The following is a 21,194-nucleotide window of genomic DNA, read 5'->3' on the forward strand; positions in this document are numbered from 1 at the left end:
TGAGTCTGCCGATAAGAATGTGGTGATTGACAGAGTCGAAAGCCTTGGCCAGGTCGATGAATACGGCTGCACAGTATTGTTGTAAATACAGTGACCTAATTAATGGCACGATTATAAGAGTTGCATACTCAAGTTGTCTGCAAAGCCTATAGACACAATTGTGACGTACTATTCAATGACAACGGCAACTAAAGAGCTCATAAAGCCATGGCTGTAATAGTTCTTGTTTTCTCAGCCTACACCAACTCCTTCACATAGACACAGTAGGCAGAATACCCAGACACTAGGAATGCAATTGGACGAGTATCACTTTCGATGCCTCCTGCTGTGGCATACAGTGTGCTATAAAGTGAAATTAAACCTCTCGACAACTTTCAAGTTCCCAATGTATAGATACGTTCATTATTACAATGGGGATTCTGCCTCTGTATAAATGGTAGGCTTGGGGCTCTGCGTGGCTGTTAGCTTGATGGTAGCTGTAAAGGGTGACTGTTGTATTGAGGTTGACTGGTGTTGTATTGAGTGATACTGAGAGGAAACAACCTCTTCTCCAGCCGGTCCTCTTAGCGCTGTTCTGTCAAAGCTTCCACAGCACAGCTTTGGGCCACACTGCGTCCGACAGGAGAGCTCACACGTAAATACACTGAACAAAAAAATGAACACAACATGAAACAATTTCAAAGATTTTACTGAGTTACAGTGCATATAAGAAAATCAGTCAATTTAAAGAAATTCATTAGGGCCCTAATTTATGGATTTCACATGACTGGGAATAAGGTAAGGGAGGTGACCAAGAACCCAATGGTCTTGGTCACCTTTACATAAGTACTCAGACCCTTTACTCAGTACTTTGTTGCAGCACCTTTGGCACCATAAGACTTCTTGGGTATGACACTACAAGCTTGGCACACCTGCATTTGGGAAGAAGGTAGTCAATATGTGGGGGTAGAGGTTAGTTGAGGTAATATGTACTACATGTAGGTAGGGGTAAAGTGACTATGCATGGATAATAAAAAGTGAGTAGCAGCAGCATAAAAAAGACTGGACTTTTGAAGAGTGCCTGTGTTGAACACTACAACCTCACCAATTTTTATGTACATTTTTCAGGGAACTTGATCATTTGTATGTAGAAGTGGGACTCTCTATCTATGTATCTGGTGTTGGAGAGTAATCTGTCTGTCCTCAGGTTTCACTCCTCTAATCCTGGCTGCTACATCGGGTTTTTTTTTTTTTTTTTACTATTTTCTACATTGTAGAATAATAGTGAAGACATCAAAACTATGAAATAACACATATGGAATCATGTAGTAACCAAAAAAGTGTTAAAGGTAGCCACCCTTTGCCTTGATGACCACTTTGCACACTCTTGGCATTCTCTCAACCAGCTTCACCTGGAATGCTTTTCCAACAGTCTTGAAGGAGTTCCCACATATGCTGAGCACTTGTTGGCTGCTTTTCCTTCAATCTGTGGTCCAACTCATCCCAAACCATCTCAATTGGGTTGAAGTAGGGTGATTGTGGAGGCCAGGTCATCTGATGCAGCACGCCATCACTCTCCTTCTTGGTCAAATAGCCCTTAGACATCCTGGAGGTGTGTTGGGTCATTGTCCTGTTGAAAAACAAGTAATAGTCCCATGACAAATCGAGGGACTATTGTTTTGAAATTGGAAATGGCATCACTTTTATTTTGGCATGACAAATTGGGGGATTCTTATTTTAAAGTGTGTTGGATCCAGCTCATAGTTATATCCTCCTGGATGCTGGATGTAACTGAGCTGGATGCTGTATGTACTGTAACTCTGAGCCAGATGCTGGTTGTAACTCTGAGCCAGCTGCTGGACAGTTGGTAGAGCATGGTGCTAGCAATGCCAGGGTTGTGGGTTCGATTCCCATGGGGAACCAGTATGAGGGGTGGCAGGTAGCCTAGTGGTTAGAGCATTGGGCCAGTAACCGAAAGGTTGCTGGATTGAATCCCTGAGCTGACAAGGTAAAAATCTGTTGTTGTGCCCCTGAACAAGGCAGTTAACCCACTGTTCCCCGGTAGGCAGTCATTGTAAATAAGATTTTTTTCTTAACTGACTTGCCTAGTTGAAAAAGTATGCGCTCACTAAGTCTGCTAAAATGTAAATGGTTGTAACTCTGAGCTGGATGCTATACTGGATGTACAGTAGCATTCACATCCTAACCTAGTGTAAATGGGTCAAGTTGTATCAAATCAAATCAAGTTTATTTTATATAGCTCTTCGTACATCAGCTAATATCTCGAAGTGCTGTACAGAAACCCAGCCTAAAACCCCAAACAGCAAGCAATGCAGGTGTAGAAGCACGGTATCAGATTGTCATTTTTGATTAACAACATTTATTTTCATTTCATCACCACAAGGTGGTGGCAAAAGGCAACCCTTTTCACATTATGGAAACAGTGACAGTTTGAGCTGAGTGTTTTGCATAGGCCTAATATAAAACAAATATCATAGCCTAATCTTGATGCTGATTAATCATTCCATGAGTCTTAGGCCTGACATATGTGGCATAAGGGAGTGGCATATCAAGTTAAGTTTCTGGTTTCATGGCAGACATTTTCTTTCTACAGATATACTGGAAATGTTTGTGTTCAGTGTACAAAAAAGTAGTAGGTAAACCCTGAATACCGGTCATTGTGAGAAAAAAATCACGCTCCCTATACTTATAGTACATTTTTCTGCAAAAGGTGGGTAAACTTTTGGGCCAAAAAATGTACTCTCCACTACACCATTGTATGTGATGCTGTTGCTGTTCTCTGTACCTCTATATTTCATAAAGAAAAAAATCTAAATGCTCAATAATTTTGTTAGATCAGCTGGCAGACCCTCAGCCCTGGTCTTGTAAGAAGGAGGACCCTGATTTCAGCTGTCAGTGTCTGACCAATAAGAGAGCAGGAAGGAGGGCCTCTCTGTCATGGATAGCAAAATGGACCAATCAGATGTTAAAACTCCACATAGCAACCTCAATCACAGCTGCAGGAGGACTTGGTCGTGAAGGTAGTAGTGGTTACCCGCCCCCCACGCTATCTTGTAGACACATTTTTGTCTTGCTTGGCAAGCTAACCAGACCTTTTCCCTCAATGCTCAACACCACATTGCAATCAGATATAGCTAGCTGACGTTACATGTGGTTCTGTAATTTCAAACTATCTTAGCTATGTTGATGGTTTGCTAAGCAAGTTTATATTTTGGGCACATTTGGAATACAATGCCATCTTCGATGGAAGGATCTTCTAGAGAAGGTGACCTGTTTACTGTGAAACATGAGCTGAAAAATGGTAAGTTGGCTAGCTAGCTAATAGTGATTAGCTAAAGAACCGGTTAGCTAACTTAGTCTGCCGCTGGGGTTTGCAAGTGCAGCCGGTCAAGTCCAAAAAAGGCAGGGAAAAGTGCTTGCTAACCTAGCTAGCCAAGCTAACTTGACCGTCGTCACGCAGGGTGGGCATCATTTGTGGAACGTTCCAACGGGAATCTGTATAAACAACTTCGTAAATAACAAGGTTGCCAACAAACAACGCATACAAAGTTGTATAGCGGCAGAATAAGATACCGGGTAGGGAGTGGGCTATTTCATTGTTTTTCACTCACCACGTTTATTCCGAAAGATGTCTGTCCTCACTGTGGTAGCCTATGGACAAACATTAAGAATAAGCTACGTGGTGAGTTGATGCCTATTCGGCAGCTAGTTAGCTAGGTGAATTGATCATGCTACTTTGTATGCGTTGATTGTTGGCAATCTTGTAACGTTACTTCACGAAGTTTTTGTTACAGATTCCTGTTGGAACGTGACACATTATACCCACCATCGTCATGCATGCTTTTGGCGGCTATTTAAAATGGCTCAGGTTTTTAAACGGTGATATTAGCTATCATTCAAACAAATGGACAAAAATAAGTTAGAGAAAATCAAACACTCGGTAACGTTAGCTAACGTTTGAAGTATAACACCGAAGAGCGCTTGACAGGAGGGTTGGCTAATGGCTAGTTGTTTGTGTCAGGCGTTTTAAAAGCCTGTTTTCCATTTGTGGTGGCTTGTTTAAGTTGTGCCTTGTTATGGGGTAGTTACAACAGTAGGTACTATTCCCATCTGCATCGTGTGTGTTAAACTGCATTGTGTGTGTTAAATCATAGTGGTTATTTTGTGCTGCAGTCTGACATTAGCTATCCCATGGCTTTCAGGGAAGAGAACCTTGAGTGACAGCTGTCAGCGTTCAGTTTCAGTTGAACACTGCACTGTCTGTATTTCAAGTTTGTATTGTGCCACCCCATCAATCATTGGAGGATGTTGCAATGTAGCCTAATCATTCATTGCAAGTGTAATTTCCCCTTTTTTTCCTGTACTAAGAATTTGATCTTTATTTACTTCAAATGTTGTCATTATGCTGACCTTCCCATTTTTCCTCTAGAAGGGAGGGTGGCCCCATAGAGTACCACAGTATGAGTCATAATACCCATGAAACCTAGCGGTTAAACACGGAAATGGTTCCAATCGTTTTCCGCACAATTCATTCAAAGATTTGTATAACTACCTCCAGATAGACCAGAGCCTGTCGTTTCCAATGGGAGAAAATGTATCATAGTGGGCAGAACAAGCAAGTAGATGGGCAGAGCCAAGCACGAGCTAGCGAGATCCTATTTACACATTCTAGCATTTGGATAGTATTCAGACTCCTTTTTTCAACATTTTATTACGTTACTGCCTTATTCTAAAATCAATTAAATGTTCCTCATCAATCTACGCACAATATCCCACAATGACAAAGCGATAACAGGTTTTCAGAAATGTTGAATGCCAAGAGTCACGTCTGGAGGAAACCTGGCACCATCCCTATGGCGAAGCGTGGTGGCAGCATCATGCTTTGGGGATATTTTTCAGTGGCAGGGACTGGGAGACTAGTCACGGTTAAGGGAAAGATGAACAGAGCAAAGTACAGAGAGATCCTTGATGTAAACCTGCTCCAGAGCGCTCAGGACCTCGGACTGGGGCGATGGTTCACCTTCCAACAGGACAATGACCCTAAGCACACAGCCAAGACAACGCAGGAGTGGCTTCGGGACAAGTCTCTGAAAGTCCTTGAGTGGCCCAGCCAGAGCCCGGACTTGAACCCGATTGAACATCTCTGGATGACCTGAATTTAGCTTTGCACCGACGCTCTCCATCCAACCTGACAGAGCTTGAGAGGATCTGCAGAGAAGAATGGGAGAAACTCCCCAAATGCAGGTGTGCCAAGCTTGTAGGGTCATACCCAAAAAAAGACTTGAGGCTGTAATCGCTGCCAAAGGTGTTTCAACAAAGTACAGGGTCTGAATACTGATGTAAATGTTGTATTTCAGTTTTTGATTTGTTATAAATTTGCAAACATTTCTAAAAACCTTTTTTTGCTTTGTCATTATGGGGTATTATGTGTAGATTGATGAGTGGAAAAAAAGCAATTTAATTCATTTTAGATTAAGGCTGTAACATAACAAAATGTGGAGAAAGTCAAGGGGTCTGAATACCTTCCGAATGCACTGTATCTGAGCAGTTCCTTAGCAGAGTAGCAGCCCATACTGTGTGAGAGTGAAGACATGGGCTTGTTTAGCCTCCCTCTCTCGCTTATCTTTTCTGTCTCTGTCTATCTCCCCCCTCCGCCCATCCACACTGCACAAGACAAAAAATGATGGCTACGAATGCATCTGTATATAAAGTGAAGTGATATATTCCACGCTGTGCCTTAATATAATATGCCCCTGTTCTTGATTAGAAGACAGTTTGGTTGATTCTGATGCCATAGCCAGCTGTAAAACACAGAAACAAGTTGTCATGCAGGAAGCCAAGCAGTGGTGCAAAGTACTTAAGTACAAATTCTTTAAAGTACTAAAGTGTTTTTTGGGGTTATCTGTACTTTATTTACATTTTTGACAACTTTTACTTCACTATATTCCTAAAGAAAATGATGTACTTTTTACTCCATACATTTTCCCTGACACCCAAAAGTACTCGTTACATTTTGAATGGACAGGAAAATTGTCTAATTCACACACCTATCAAGAGAACATCCCTGGTCATCCCTACTGCCTCTGATCTGGCGGACTCACTAAAGTGTGAGCGTTGGAGCGTGCCCTTGGCTATCCGTAAATATAAAAAACAAGAACATGGTGCCGTCTGGTTTGCTTAATATAAGGACTTTGAATTTATTTATACTTTAACTTTTTAAACATAAGTATATTTTAGCAATTACATTTACTTTTGATACTTTAGTCTTTTTAAAACGAAATACTTTTAGCCTTTTACTCAAGAAGGATTTTACAGAGTGACTTTTACCTAAGTCATTTTATATAAGTATGACAATTGGGTACTTTTTCCACCACTGAAGCCAGGAGTAATAAATCAAGTGGGTCTTTAAAAACAGGGGTCATGAAGAGAGAGAAATAAATTGGATGGCTGAAAATAGTCTGGTTTTTGCTCAAGGCTCTGTCTGTTCTGCTTTAGATAGGAAGGACTGCTGTAGGGCAGGCTATTTATTAGCCTATTTTGTTACAAGGTGCCCTGTCCTTGTATGTTGTTTTTAGACATGATGTTTTAATGGGTGAAGTTGCATAACGTTGGTCTCTTCTCATACGGGGCATTTCCATGTAAAAAGCCCCATGAGCACTAACGTTGTTTTTCGGAGCACATCGAATTTGGTGTGAAATGAAGGCGAAAAGTCTATATTCTTGTAAATTTATGGCATATATGGGCGATTCCACGCCAGTGAGAGGAGAAAATATTTTTTGGTGTCCGATTTTTCTGTCTATTCTCACATAGAAATGTAATTGGGAGGTTGGACCTGCATTTTTACATTTATATCACAAACCGTATATATTTTTTTTATCATGATGAAAGTGGCCATTTTAGACCCTTTGTAGACCTATACACGCCACCTCTAAGACCTTGCACCTCTCTGATTCAGAGGGGATGGGTTAAATGCGGAAGACATATCGGTTGAATGCATTTAGCTGTGTAACTGACTAGGTATCCCCTTTTCCCTTATGATCCGTTAACCGTACATGTCATTACAGGCCTACTCCTTATAGTGTACTCGAACTTGGAGTATGTTTCCACTGGATATCATAAGGTGAATGCACCAATTTGTAAGTCGCTCTGGATAAGAGCGTCTGCTAAATGACGTAAATGTAATGTTTAGATTCTGAAATGCACATTTTCACATTTATTCAACATTATGAATATCTCAACTACCCTTTTTGATTTTGTTCATGTTTAGACATATTTTTTGAAACGATATTCTCTTTAAACATTAGATTTCCAAATCCGACCCATTTTATACATAAACATTGACAAATCAACTCATTATTAACCAATCACATTCCTCCTTTTAGGATTGCATGTTCATCAAATCACCAGCAGAGGGAGTTCCCTTTGAATCCATTTACCATTCACTCTGCTGGTGGTCACAACATTTATCAGAACATCAGAATTACTAGAGTCCACTGGAAATGTTATGTACTTGTAGATTATATTGTTCCAAACAATGTCTGAAACTGAACAAAATCAAAAAAGGGTAGCTTTGAGATTTCATGTTTTTTGTTTGTTTAATAAATTAATGTGAAAATTATATGTACAGTACCAGTCAAGTTTAGACACACCTACTCATTCCAGGGTTTTTCTTTATATTACTATTTTCTACATTGTAGAATAATATTGAAGACGTCAAAACTATGAAGTAACATACATGGAATCATGTAGTAACCAAGAAAGTGTTAAACAAATCAAAATATATTTTAGAGATTCTTCAAAGTAGAATACTTTTTTGGTTACTACATGATTCCATATGTGTTATTTCATAGTTTTGATGTCTTCACTATTATTCTACAATGTATAAAATAGTACAAGTAAAGAAACTCTGGAATGAGTAGGTGTGTCCAAACTTATGACTGGAACACAATTCTATGTCGGAGATATACGCACAGTTCCTCGGACTTCATGGTATAGTTTCTGCTCTGAAATGCACTGTCAACTGTGTTACCATTATATAGACAGATGGGTTTCTTTCTAAGTCATGTCCAAACAATTGAATTGGCCACAGCCTAGGTGGACTCCAATCAAGCTGAAGTGACATTTCAAGGATGATCAAAGGAATTTGGATTCACCTGAGCTCAGTTTGGAGTGTCATAGCGAAGGGGTGTGACTATTTATGTGAATTAAATGTTTCTGTATTTCATTTTCAATACATTTGCAAAAATTTCTAAAAACACTTTCACTTTTTACATTATAGGGTATTGTGTTTAGATGGGTGAGAAAACAAATCAATTTTGTGTTCAGGGTGTAACGCAACAAAATGTGGAATAAGTAAAGGGGTATGAATACTTTCTGAACGCACCGTAGCGAGCTAATGCTGTTAGTTCGTTGTTCTCACATCACTTGTCATGACTGGCGCAGCTCTCCTTTCGCTCACTCAGCTGCCTGAAGCGGCCTCTCAGAACACACAGACCCCTCAGGCCCTCTACCTCCCTCCCTGCCACTCGCTCCGCAACAGCCTGCCTCACTGCCTGGTGGTCAGCAGCAGCCTGCCTCACTGCCTGGTGGTCAGCAGCAGCCTGCCTCACTGCCTGGTGGTCCGCAGCAGCCTGCCTCACTGCCTGGTGGTCCGCAGCAGCCTGCCTCACTGCCTGGTGGTCAGCAGCAGCCTGCCTCACTGCCTGGTGGTCAGCAGCAGCCTGCCTCACTGCCTGGTGGTCAGCAGCAGCAGCAGGTAACGGTGCGTTGGTGGTTCAGTGTTATAATTCTCGCAGGCTACGCGGGAGGCCCGGGTTTGATTACAGGCCAATGTGTAGATCCTTTGGCGTCAGGTAGCCTCGAGGTTAGAGCTTTGGGCCAGTAACCGAAAGGTCGCTGGTGCGAATAATGGAGCTAACAAGGTAACAAAATCTGTCGCTGTGCCCTTGAGCAAGGCACTTAACCATAATCGCTCTAAGGGTACTGTACAGTGGTGGCACTGCAGGTATCTCAGGGGCCGTTGGGATATGAAACAAAATACATTTCCATTACACACTTGTGTGTAACAGGACAAATATAAGCACCCCCCCAAAATTATTATTATTAAAAAAAATGTATAGATTTAAAAAAAAAAGAGAAATGCCATGGGGGCTGTGGTGCAATTTAAAAGTAGCCCAATTTGTACGGAAAATCGCGGACATAGCAACCCTGGGGGCTGTGCTCACTGAAACTTGAAGTGCTGAATGATTCGTCTTTAGAAGCCCACAGCTCAGGCATAGAAGTCGGTCGAAGTTACCCAAAAGTGTTTCTAAATCCCCGATGGGAAAAATGAATGGTGGAGAAACGATTGGAACCATTTCCCTGTTTGACCGCTAGGTTTCATGGGTATTATGACACCTCCCCTGTGGTGCTCTATGCCATTTTATTCTCTGCATCATCTCGCTGAGTCCACCTTTTTTTAATGTCAATCCCTGGTATGATCGGACCTCTGAGGTGGCCACTTTGATGTGGACAAAACATTCCCAGTTCATAATAATATGAATACAAGTTTACCAGATCCTGCACATGATGAGCCTCCAGGCCTACTTACGAAGCAGCTCGATAGCCTTTAGCTTTGAGGCGGGGGTCTGGCTGGAAAGAATACCCAACCCACTCAAAATCTATTAATAAACAGTTAAATGGGACTGGGCCTTGAGTGGATGCCTGGCTGGGCTGTCAGTCATTGGTGTTATGCAACCTCTTTACCTCCATGTTGTTAGTGGCAGACAGCCTGACATGCATTGCTCTGGGGCTTACAGCCAGCCAGTCAATCAGTGAGTGTCTACTGAGGTGGTGACTGAGAGTGCGAGGATGGAATTGATATACACATTGTGCAATGGTGAACTCTCTTTTTGTGTTGCACTTCCGCAGTGAGCGAGAGAGCGAAGACTCTCTGTGTGTCTCTGTCTTGTCTGTGAGACAGCAGGAATGTGTTCGCTACGATCGACACGCACATCTTAAAGGAGCATGCCCGCTCTGCTCTGTGTGCTTACAGACATGTACACAGATGTGTGTTCACGCCAGCATAACACACTCAAGCGTTCCCATGCTACCCGACATCGAACATCGTTTACAGGGCTAGTAGCACACCCTCAAACTCACAGATTACTTTCACTCTTGCTTGCGTACTTGCTATGCACTCTTCTCCTTCTCACGCATGCCATGCATGCACATATGTCAGCCGAGGCTTAGCCTAGATACTCTACCCTTAACGGCTGCTCACTCTGCTTTCAGAGTTGTGTTCACTCCAGTGACACACATTAGGCTAACGCTATTTGGATAACAACATTGAATAATGCAGAAGTCATCAGTTTTGGCATTGAGATAAAAAAATTTAAATGTATTTTTTCGATCCAGGCCAATGTTCTAGGCCTGGTGTGTATTGTTAAGCATTCGTGATGCTTTCTTGTTTGTCAGCTAAGGATCTTACCATCTTTGTCTGTCATCTTTGTCTTTCTACAGCCAACCTGACTGGCCACGTAGAGAGGGTGGGCATCGAGAACTTTGAGCTGCTAAAGGTGCTGGGAACTGGAGGTGAGTGACAGGTCTAAAAGCCAATCCAGTGCTGGAAATTGTCAGTTTTTGAGAAGGTGCATTCATTTTATCTCAGCTTTTGGCTGCTGAGTTAAAAAAACAAACATGTTTTTTTTTTTCAGCCTATGGCAAGGTTTTCCTGGTGCGCAAAGTGAGCGGTCACAATGCAGGGCAACTATACGCCATGAAGGTGTTGAAGAAGGCCACAATAATACAGAAGGCCAAGACAGCAGAGCACACACGCACAGAGAGACAGGTTCTGGAACACATCAGACAGTCACCGTTCCTCGTCACCCTCCACTACGCCTTCCAGACGGACACCAAGCTGCACCTCATACTAGGTCGGGATCGCTCTCCTTCTCTTTCGCTCTCTCTTTCTCTCTCTGTCCCTTTCTCTTCTTCTTACTCTCTCTTCTCGTTCGATCTCTCTCGTTCTGTCTTTTCCAGAAAGTTGTTCTTTTACAATGAAGACATTGAGTATGAAGTATATGAAGTACGAATATCAAGTAGCAGAATGCAAGATTGTTACGAAAAGAAATTCTGCGTTTTCAGTGAGACTTTTCACCTGTCCTACAGTGAACTGAACTGACCCGTAGAATTCTGGAAGTATACCGGCAATGTTGAAATGTAATATCACGGAGTTATGACAACCTGGCTCGTTCATACCCGTTTCATTGTTATTGTGACAGATTATGTGAACGGTGGGGAGCTCTTCACACACCTGGTGCAGAGGGTTCGGTTCAAGGAGCAGGAGGTAGCCTTTTACAGTGGAGAGATAGTGCTGGCACTGGAGCATCTACACCAGGTGAGTGTGGGGTGCCTGTAGACCTGCACTTCATTGTTTTGTCATTCCTGAACTTCATTAAGGTACAATAGTTGTAGCCTAAATGCAGCTGCAAATGATGCCGTGTCCTCAATCATTCATCACACTGTGTTATCACAACTGTCATACTTTCAGGTCCGGTTCCCCGGACACGGATTAAGCGAAGTCCTGGACTAAAAAGCTATTTCACTGGAGATTCACCACGCTTTTCAGTCCAGGACTATGCTTAGTTTGTGTCTGGGGAAATCGCCCCTGAAATACTTTCTGGCTGAATTTCTGGCTGCTGATTCTACATCGTTGTCATAGTCGAGCCTTGTAATCGCCTGACTGTTTTCTAGCTGGGGATAGTCTACAGAGACCTGAAGCTGGAGAACATCCTCATGGACTCCAGCGGGCACATAGTGCTCACAGACTTTGGCCTGAGCAAAGAGTTTGACGAGGTATGTATTACAGATGTTTGGAGCAACGGGGCCTACCCCATAGATCCGTGTGAACGTTAAGACACAGAGGAGAGTTGTGCTTGTAGTGTTGGACTTTTAAAATGGTTAGACTACTTACAGTATTAGGGTGCATTCACACTCGCAACGCCATCCCTCTAAGTCAATGGATGAGTAGGGCCGGGCAATGTACTGTATTTGACTATACCGGTATTGATGCACGGACCGGTTTGGGTTTTTACACGGGCTGGGAATCGCCAGGGATCTCACAATACGATATTCTCACGATACTTAGGCGCCGATACGATGTGTATTGCGATTCCATACTGCGATTTTTCTTGCGATTCGATGTTCTCAACCTATTGCTTACCCATATCTCTGCTGCAGAGGGACAAGAGGGAGCCATGACAAAACAAGTTCTGATCAGTCATGGAAAGAGAAGTGCCATGGGCGGAGTTGGAAAGTTGGAATTAGAATGTACTTTTAATCTGTCTGTCTACATATTTCAAGACATGGTAAATGAGTGTGCAGTGAGATACCCGATGGGTTAGACGATACTTTTCTCATCAATCACCTTGAAAAAAAGATAGGCTTGAACTGGAAATCAACCAACACTCAATCGTTAACACAATGGTAAGGTCAAATGCTTTGTTATCTAAATGTTGAATGTGCGCGGGGGCGACGGAGAGAAACAAAATGGCAGCCGTTTGAGGCAATGTGGCGGAGAGTGATGAGGGTGCTGGAGATGGGGGTGTGAGCAGGTGGGTCTGGGCAGGTGTGATGTCGTTGGTGTTTGTGTGCGTTTCTATGCTGTCGTTTGTATGTGTGTTTTATTTGTATTGAAAAAAATATGGAAGTGCTGAAAACAAATTTGCTCCCTATTTATAAAGAACATGGAGAAAAAACTATGAAGGAAATATACTGAAGTTTTGGTGCAGGTACAGCCAACTAGCGTGAAGATAATATTGCGATATTGTCAAAATTATACGATATATCGTCAAAAATAATATCCCGATATGTAACTATCGATTTTTATTTTTTTCCTCCCATGACTAGTTTTCAATTTACCTTCTATAACAGTATTTCAATGTTTTGCTTTGTTAAGTGTGATACGCAACTATGGCGCGTGTAATGTCCATTTTTATAGTTTACTCCGTTTGTTACTTGGTAGTCCTCTCTCTCCCCCTCCTCCCTCTTACCACACCAAGCCCCGCCTGCCCTCTGTCACTCCAAAGAGATCAGTTGTTGTTGCTCGACCATGGAGTTTTGGCTAAAATCAATAATGTTCTCCACGAATGCTAATCACTAGTTAGCTAGCTAAATGTAATCAGAGTCAGACCAAACGTAGCTACACTGTAGCTAATATACAGCCTGCTACCAGTTCTGGTGTAGGCCTAGATCACTATGTTGCTTGTGCAATGGTATCTTCTAAATCAGAGAGGAATAAGCGAAGCATGGAATATGTTAGCTAGCTAGCTACATAAAGTAAGAGAATACACATTTAATGTTACACCGTATATGGTCCCCTAGGAAACACTGACCAACACTTTGGATCCTACCCTGTCGCAATAATACCTCTCTGGCTTATTTATTTGTTGTCATGTCAAACAACGATGTATTCAACATGCTGCCCGCTGTTAGAGACTCTCTGACTTGAGCCCGTTTGAATTACATAATGAGCCTGTTTATAACGGCGTAATCAGCTTATTAGTAGTACTAACTTGTTATCGGTTAGGATGTTGGCGCTTGTGTGTGTTTATTGCAGTGACAAGGGGAAGGAAGTACAGAACGTTTCTGTCTGTCCAGACATCTTGCTTTTCTGTATATTAATATTTTTAAGGAAGTAGGTAAAAGGTAACAGTCAAGTCTCAGTTCCTGACAAGCTAGGCTAGTCTCTGTGGAAATAGGGTAAGGAGAAATGTGGAACTCACCGTCAAGGTGAGGTCAACAGTTAAGGAGAGACTGAACCGCTGAGAGGGGGCCCTTAGGGGCCCTCCTAACAACACTCTAACTGTAGCCTTATCTCTCTCTCACACACACACACACATCCCCGCCCACAAAGGTTTTGGGCTCAATCTGGGCCACGACAATACCATGAGGAGCTGACTCGATTCCTCCCCAGTAACAGAGAATGACTGTTTATCTTAGACATACAAGGAGAAGACTCCACCTAGTCGGAAGATTGAAATATGTGCTTGTGTGTCTTGTATGTTGTGCAGCTGCGACATCTTGTTGGGTGTAATAAATCTAGTTTGAGCTTCCTTTTGGGGTCCGTCTGGATTTGTACCAGAACTTAGAACCTAACACCACTTTTTTTCTCTCTCCAACTATTGAATTACAATAATCATTCTATCATTCTACTGCTTTCAACAGTTCACCAATAAACTACTTTAGTCCTAGATGTTGTCTTATCATGCAGCCCTACGTGACACAGTGTGGAAATGTTAAAAGTGCAGGAAATGCAGATGTTGATGAATTGTTTTGGGTTGGATTGAACAGTATAAAACAATCCAAATGGAGAATGCCCATAAACATCACTTATATTTTCTACGTTGCAACCCTAAGGTGCTTTAATTATATATAAAAAATAAATAATAATAAATCATACTGTCATACCGTAAAAAAATATATTGTGATATGAAACTTTGGTCATATCGACCGGCCCTACGGAGGAGCATGCGCTATGTGTGTTTTGAGGCCGTGTTTGGAGTGAGTTGTTTCACGCAATTTAAGCTCATGCAACCTGACACGCCTACCTTCCAACACGCCTTCCCCATTTGCGTACTTTGAGTTGTCTCTGCCATTGTGCGCTGCGTTGCTCCGTGTGAATGCACCCTTGGTAAAAAAGTGACTCGATGCCAAGCCCCTTGACAGACATGTCTTCTCTCTTCTACTTATGGATGAGTATTTATGCTAGCACAGACACCAGACCACCCAGCATCGGCATGCATCTGCATGTTTATGTCTGGATGTTTTGAGGCAGTGGTTCTGATTTGTGTCCAGCCCACTTGAGAAGATGTTTTGCAGCCGGTTGTTATGCAGTGCGTGTCCCAAATGGCACCCTGTTCCCTATATAGTGCACTACTTTTGGCCAGGGCCCATTGGGCTCTTGTCAAAAGTAATGCACCATATAGGGAATATGGTGCCATTTGGGACGCAGCACTTCTGTATGAGCGTTTTTGGCAGTCTATACACATTCTGTGTGATGGTTATGTAGTGTAAATATGTGATGGTTATGTAGTGTAAATAACCTCTGTATGAGCATCGTTATAAGAGCATAGTTAGATGTCCCATTCTGTGGTGCTTGGTAGGTTTCTCTTCACAACAGTGACTTATTTTCTACCTGAACTGAGCAAATGTGTCCTAGTTCCAAGTTTCCTTCCTGTCAATCCTAGTGTGTCTGCAAAATGGCAGTGATCAGAGAACAAGCGATAGAGGGGAAACGCCTCATCTTGCTATGTTATTTCAATGTTTCGACTGTGTGTGTTGTTCCCCAGTTGGAGAGGGCTTACTCTGTCTGTGGCACCATTGAGTACATGGCCCCAGAGATCGCAGAGGGAGGAGAGGCTGGACATGACATGGTAAATTATCATTTAGAACGTGTTCTACTACCTGTTCTACTGTTCCTGACCCAAATGCACATGGTACACAGGTAATCATAGGTCTAGCTCACTAATAACTGGGTGTAGTCTGCTGCACACCTGTGTCTGGTGTGGTTCCAAGCTGCCTATGTTGAATCAGTTGCAGAACGCGTCAGCAGTGTAGGCAGCCTGGAACGCCACCGTTGTCACATGGTATGTATATCATGAGGTTGTATATAATCTTAATAATACAAAACTTTATTCATCCATGGACTATCTACCCGTGTTCCAGGCAGTAGACTGGTGGAGCCTTGGGGTATTGATGTATGAACTTATGACAGGCGGATCACCATTCACCGTCGATGGAGACGAGAACTCTCACACAGATATCGCCAAGTAAGCATTCCCCTAGATCTATCTCCTAACACAGTGGTCACCAACCGAGTCGATTGGTCGATCTCCAAGGCATTCCTTGTCGATCACCAAACATTTCTGTGAACGCTGTTGGTGGTAGGTGCACTTGATTCCGCAGCCCTAGCGCCGGGAAGGCAAAGTGTTTCCATTTTTAACCAATTCATGTGTCTGAGGGTAGAATTCCACCTACCCGGAAGGCCCAGAGAACAAATCAAATTATTATTTGACCATGCTGGTCATTTATGAACATTTGAACATCCTGGCCATGTTCTGTTATAATCTCCACCCGGCACAGCCAGAAGAGGACTGGCAAGCCTCATAGCCTGGTTTCTTCCTAGGTTTTGGCCTTTCTAGGGAGTTTTTCCTAGCCACCGTGCTTCTACAGCTGCATTGCTTGCTGTTTGGGGTTTTAAGCTGGGTTTCTGTACAGCACTTTGCTATATATCAGCTGATGTAAGAAGGGCTATATAAATAAATTTGATTTGAAATCAAGTGCACCTATAGGCCTACCGCTGGCCAATCAGATAGCTCAGATCACCAGTTCTGCAGTTTCCTAGAGCCATAGACTGTAAAAAGAAGCCTCGAGCGCACAGCAAAGTTGATATTGTGATTATTTAAAAACGTTTTAAACAATGACTAAAGCGACTCAATGAATACAGCAAAGAGCTGCTGTTTTTATGACAAAGTGAATTGTCACAGCACTGTCAACACTTTGTTTAACACGTTTATAAGCCATAAAATGTGCGTTCTCCCTACTTTCACTCACGCTACAACCACCACTGCAGCAGCAATGCATGAGTATAGCAAAGTGTTTTGATAAGCTTGCGTTTTCATTATTAGTTGCTTCTCTTTTTTAATATTGAGGTATTTTTCACTTTCTCTGGTCATAGGAGTAACAACATTAATTGGTGCACGAGGCAGAAAAAATGCAGTGTGAGTTAAGATTCACCATCCCCTTTTCTCAGCGGGGGGATGGTGAGTCCGGTGAGAGGCAGCCGAAATGCAGTAATACTATATTGGGCCTATTGCGTGAACCTCATTGCTACAGAACTGTTTTTAATAGGTTAATGTTGCATAGGCTTATGTTTTTTTTAAGTCATGTTAAAAAAAATCTTATCGGTAGATCTCAGCTTGCATTTTGACTCGGTGATCTTAACTCAGAAAAGGTTGGTGACCACTGTCATATCTCCTAACCCCAGGAAGAGTAGCTGCTGCATTATCTACTGGGGATCCTAATCAACCCAACTACACATCCATTTGATTTCCTGGTTCTCTGGAAAACAAAAATATGTTTCACTTGTCCTTTTTACTCAGTAATAAGTAGTTGGTACCCAGCCAGTCTGTGTGTCTGTGTCTAATCAAGTTGGGCTGATCAAGGGAAAAAATAAATGAAAAACTTTCTGGATTGTTGTTTTCCAAATCTCTCTCTGGATCGTCTCTCAACCACTTTGGAAATGTGTTGTCATTTATGTTTTCATGTGTTATTCTCTGGGATCAAATACACTTCTTGATACTGTATGTCAGTCAGGGGTATTCAAATCTGATCCTGGAGGCCCAGAGTACTGCTGGTTTTCTGTTCTACCTGGTGTCTCTGGTCTAAATCAGTCCCTGATTACAGGGGGGAAATTAAAAATCAGCAGTGGAACTGGCTTCAAGGTCCAGAGTTGAATTTGTCTGATGTACAGTATGTATTATAATTTTTTACTAATAAAATCTAAATCCTATCCAACCCTGACCTCTGTCACCTGTCAGGAGGATCTCAAAGAAGGACCCTCCGTTCCCTAAAGACATGGGCCCTCTGGCCAAAGACCTCATCCAGGGCCTCCTCATCAAAGACCCAAAGAAGAGACTGGGCTCTGGGCCTGACGGAGCAGAAAACGTTAAGAAACATCCATTCTACCAGGTAGGAGAGAGAGGCAGCCCCTTGACTTCGTACCAGAGCTATTTCCATAGGCTGGCCGGAGATGCTGTATAGCCAACTCTTATGGTCATTACTAATGACAAAAGTAGTTAGCTAAACAGCACAAACAGATCTGAGACCAGGTTAGCATCTCCTCGCTAACATATTGAGAACATCTTATCCATCTTAGGTCTTTTGTTTATTTTCTGTGTCATTTAGACAAATTGGAACGCCGTAGGTTCATTTGTAGGGTAAGTGTATTGGTAGGCCTATATGCCGTACAGTACCTTCAGAAAGTTTTCCACATTTTGTTGTTACAAAGTGGGATTAAAATTGATTTAATTGTCATTTTTTTTGTCAAATATCTACACAAAATGATCTAATGTAGGGGGAAAAAATTATACAGTACCAGTCAAAAGTTTGGACACCTACTCATTCCAGGGTTTTTCTTTATTTTTTCTATTTTCAACTTTGTAGAATAATAGTCAAGACATCAAAACTATGAAATAACACATAGAATCATGTAGTAACCAAAAAAGTGTTAAAAGTAGCCACCCTTTGCCTTGATGACCACTTTGCACACTCTTGGCATTCTCTCAACCAGTTTCACCTGGAATGCTTTTCCAACAGTCTTGAAGGAGTTCCCACATATGCTGAGCAATTGTTGGCTGCTTTTCCTTCACTCTGGTCCAACTCATCCCAAACCATCTCAATTGGGTTGAGGTCAGGTGATATTGGAGGCCAGGTAATCTCATGCGAAACTCCATCACTCTCCTCCTTGGTCAAATAGCCCTTACACAGCCTGGGTGTGTGTTTTGGGTCATTATCCTGTTGAAAAATAAATGATAGTCCCGCTAAGTGCAAACCAGATGGGATGGCATATCGCTGCAGAATGCTGTGGTAGCCATGCTGGCTTAAGTGTGCCTTGAATTCTACATAAATCACAGACAGTGTCACCAGCAATTCTCAAATATATGGTGATTTGTTTAACACTTTTTTTGGTTACTACATGATTCCATGTGTATTATTTCATAGTTTTGCTGTCAGTATTATTTACTACAATGTAGTAAAAATAAAGGAAAAACCTTTTGAATGAGTCGGTATGTTAACTTTTGACTGGTACTGTGTGTATATATACAGTGCATTCGGAAAGTATTCAGACCCCTTGACTATTATGTGTAGATTGAGGAAAAAAACAATTTAATACATTTTAGAGTAATAAGGCTGTAACGTAACAAAATGTTGAAAAGTCAAGGGGTCTGAATACTTTCCGAAGGAACTGTATATACTTACCGAAGACGCTGTATATACAGTGCCTTTGGAAAGTATTCAGACTCCTTGACTTTTTGGCAGCAATTACAGCCTTGAGTCTTCTTGGGTATGACGCTACAAGCTTGTCACACCTGTATTTGGGAAGTTTCTCCCGTTCTTCTCTGCAGATCCTCTAAAGCTCTGTCAGGCTGGATGGGGAGTCGCTGCACAGCTATTTTCAGGTCTCCAGAGATGTTGGGTTCAAGTCCGGGCTCTGGCTGTGCCACTCAAGGACATTCAGAGACTTGTCCCCAAGCCACTCCTGCGTTGTCTTGGCTGTGTGCTTAAGGTCGCTGTCCTGTTGGAAGGTGAACTTTCGCCCCCAGTCTGAGGTCCTGAGTGTTCTGGAGCAGGTTTTCATCAAGGATCTCTCTGTACTTTGCTCCGTTCATCTTTGCCTTGATCCTGACTAGTCTCTCATTCCCTGCTGCTGAAAAACAACCCCACAGCATGATGCTGTCACCACCATGCTTCACCGTAGGGATGGTGCAAGGTTTCCTCCAGATGTGACACCTGGCATTCAATCTTGGTTTCATCAGACCGGAGAATCTTGTTTGTCATGGTCAGAGTCCTTTAGGTGCCTTTTTGAAAACTCCAAGCGGGCTGTCATGTGCCTTTTACTGAGTAGTGGCTTCTGTCTAGCCACTCTACCATAAAGGCCTGATTGGTCGAGCGCTGCTGAGATGTTTGTCCGTCTGGAAGGTTCTCCCATCTCCACAGAGGAACTTTGAGCTCTGTCAGATTGACCATCAGGTTCTTGGTCACCTCGCTGACCAAGGCTCTTCTCCCCCGATTGCTCAGTTTGGCCGGGGCGTTCAGCTCTTGGAAGAGTCCTGGTGCTTCCAAACAGGCCATTGAGGCCATTGTGTTCTTGGGGACCTTAAATGCTGCAGAAATGGTGATTTTGGTACCCTTCCCCAGATCTGTGCCTCGACACAATCTTGTCTCGGCGCTCTACGGACGATTCCTTTGCCCTTATGGCTTTGTTTTTGATCTGACATGCACTGTCAACTGTGGGACCTTATATAGACAGGTATGTGCCTTTCCAAATCATGTCCAATCAATTGAATTTACCACAGGTGGACTCCGATGAAGTTGTATAAACATCTCAAGGATGATAAATGGAAACAGGACGCAAGTGAGCACAATTTCGAGTCTCATAGCAAAGGGTCTGAATACTTATGTAAATGTATTTCTGATTATTTTTAATAAACTTGCAAACATTTCAAAATAACTGTTTTCGTTTTGTCATTATGGAGCATTGTGTGTCGATTACTGAGGTTTTACGATAAAAATATATATATTTTAGAATAAGGCTGTAACGTAACAATGTGGAATAAGTCAATTGGTCTGAATACTTTTCGAAGGCACTGTAACACAAAAGATTAGGAACACCTCTTTCAATGACAGACTGACCAGGTGAATCCAGGTGAAAGCTATGATCCCTTATTGATGTCACCAGTTAAATCCACTTCAATCAGTGTAGATAAAGGGCAGGAGACAGGTTCAATAATTATTTTTAAGCCTGGAGACAATTGAGATGTGGATTTGTGTATATGTGCCATTCAGAGAGGGAATGGACAAGACAAAAGATTCAAGTGCCTTTGAACAGGGTATGTTAATAACTGCAGCGCTGCTGGGTTTTGTCACACTCAGCAGTTTCCAGTGTGTGCATCAGAAATGGTCCACCACCCAAAGGACAACCAGGCAACAGCAGGCCAGTGGTCGAAAACGGGTCATTGATGAAAGAAGACAAAGGAGGCTGGCATGAATTGTGCGGAGCAACAGACGGGCTACAGGTAGTCAACTGACAGTCCAGTACAACATTGGTGCCCAAAGACCAATAAAAGAATGTACAACTCGTCCTACCTTGACACGAATGGGGTATGGCAGCCGACAACCTTACAGAGTTCCACTTCTTTCAGCAAAAAACAAGAAACTGTAGTTGAAGTGGGCTAAGGAACGAAAACACTGGACACTGGAGAATTGGAAAAACATTGTCTGGTCTAATGAATCCTGGTTCCTGCTGTTTCACACTGATGGGAGGACTAGGGTATGGAGAACCACATGAGGACAAGCATCCACATGGCGGGGTGTCAACATTGCAGGCTGGTGGTGTGGGGTGTATTTTCATGGCAGACATTGGGCCCCTTGAT

The 21,194-nt window shown here is 42.5% G+C and overlaps 1 protein-coding gene across 3 annotated transcripts in view; it reads left to right on the top strand.

Annotated features, from left to right (window-relative positions):
* Nucleotides 1-3,012: 3,012 nt before the first annotated feature.
* Nucleotides 3,013-21,194, top strand: part of rps6ka5 (ribosomal protein S6 kinase, polypeptide 5) — a 41,223-nt gene continuing 23,041 nt past the window's right edge. For 2 of the 3 annotated variants that reach the window (XM_071365350.1, XM_071365352.1), the window contains exons 1-8: nucleotides 3,013-3,301; nucleotides 10,501-10,572; nucleotides 10,695-10,913; nucleotides 11,262-11,377; nucleotides 11,734-11,835; nucleotides 15,330-15,413; nucleotides 15,706-15,809; nucleotides 17,580-17,730. In XM_071365350.1, the coding sequence (XP_071221451.1) occupies nucleotides 3,232-3,301; nucleotides 10,501-10,572; nucleotides 10,695-10,913; nucleotides 11,262-11,377; nucleotides 11,734-11,835; nucleotides 15,330-15,413; nucleotides 15,706-15,809; nucleotides 17,580-17,730 (918 nt within the window). In that variant the 5' untranslated portion in view covers nucleotides 3,013-3,231. Of the gene's footprint in view, nucleotides 3,302-10,500; nucleotides 10,573-10,694; nucleotides 10,914-11,261; nucleotides 11,378-11,733; nucleotides 11,836-15,329; nucleotides 15,414-15,705; nucleotides 15,810-17,579; nucleotides 17,731-21,194 lie in introns of those variants that run through there. The other variant, XM_071365353.1, reaches the window with a different exon arrangement.

The sequence above is a fragment of the Salvelinus alpinus genome, chromosome 25 (genome assembly GCF_045679555.1).
Source record: "Salvelinus alpinus chromosome 25, SLU_Salpinus.1, whole genome shotgun sequence".
Taxonomy (NCBI): domain Eukaryota; kingdom Metazoa; phylum Chordata; class Actinopteri; order Salmoniformes; family Salmonidae; genus Salvelinus; species Salvelinus alpinus.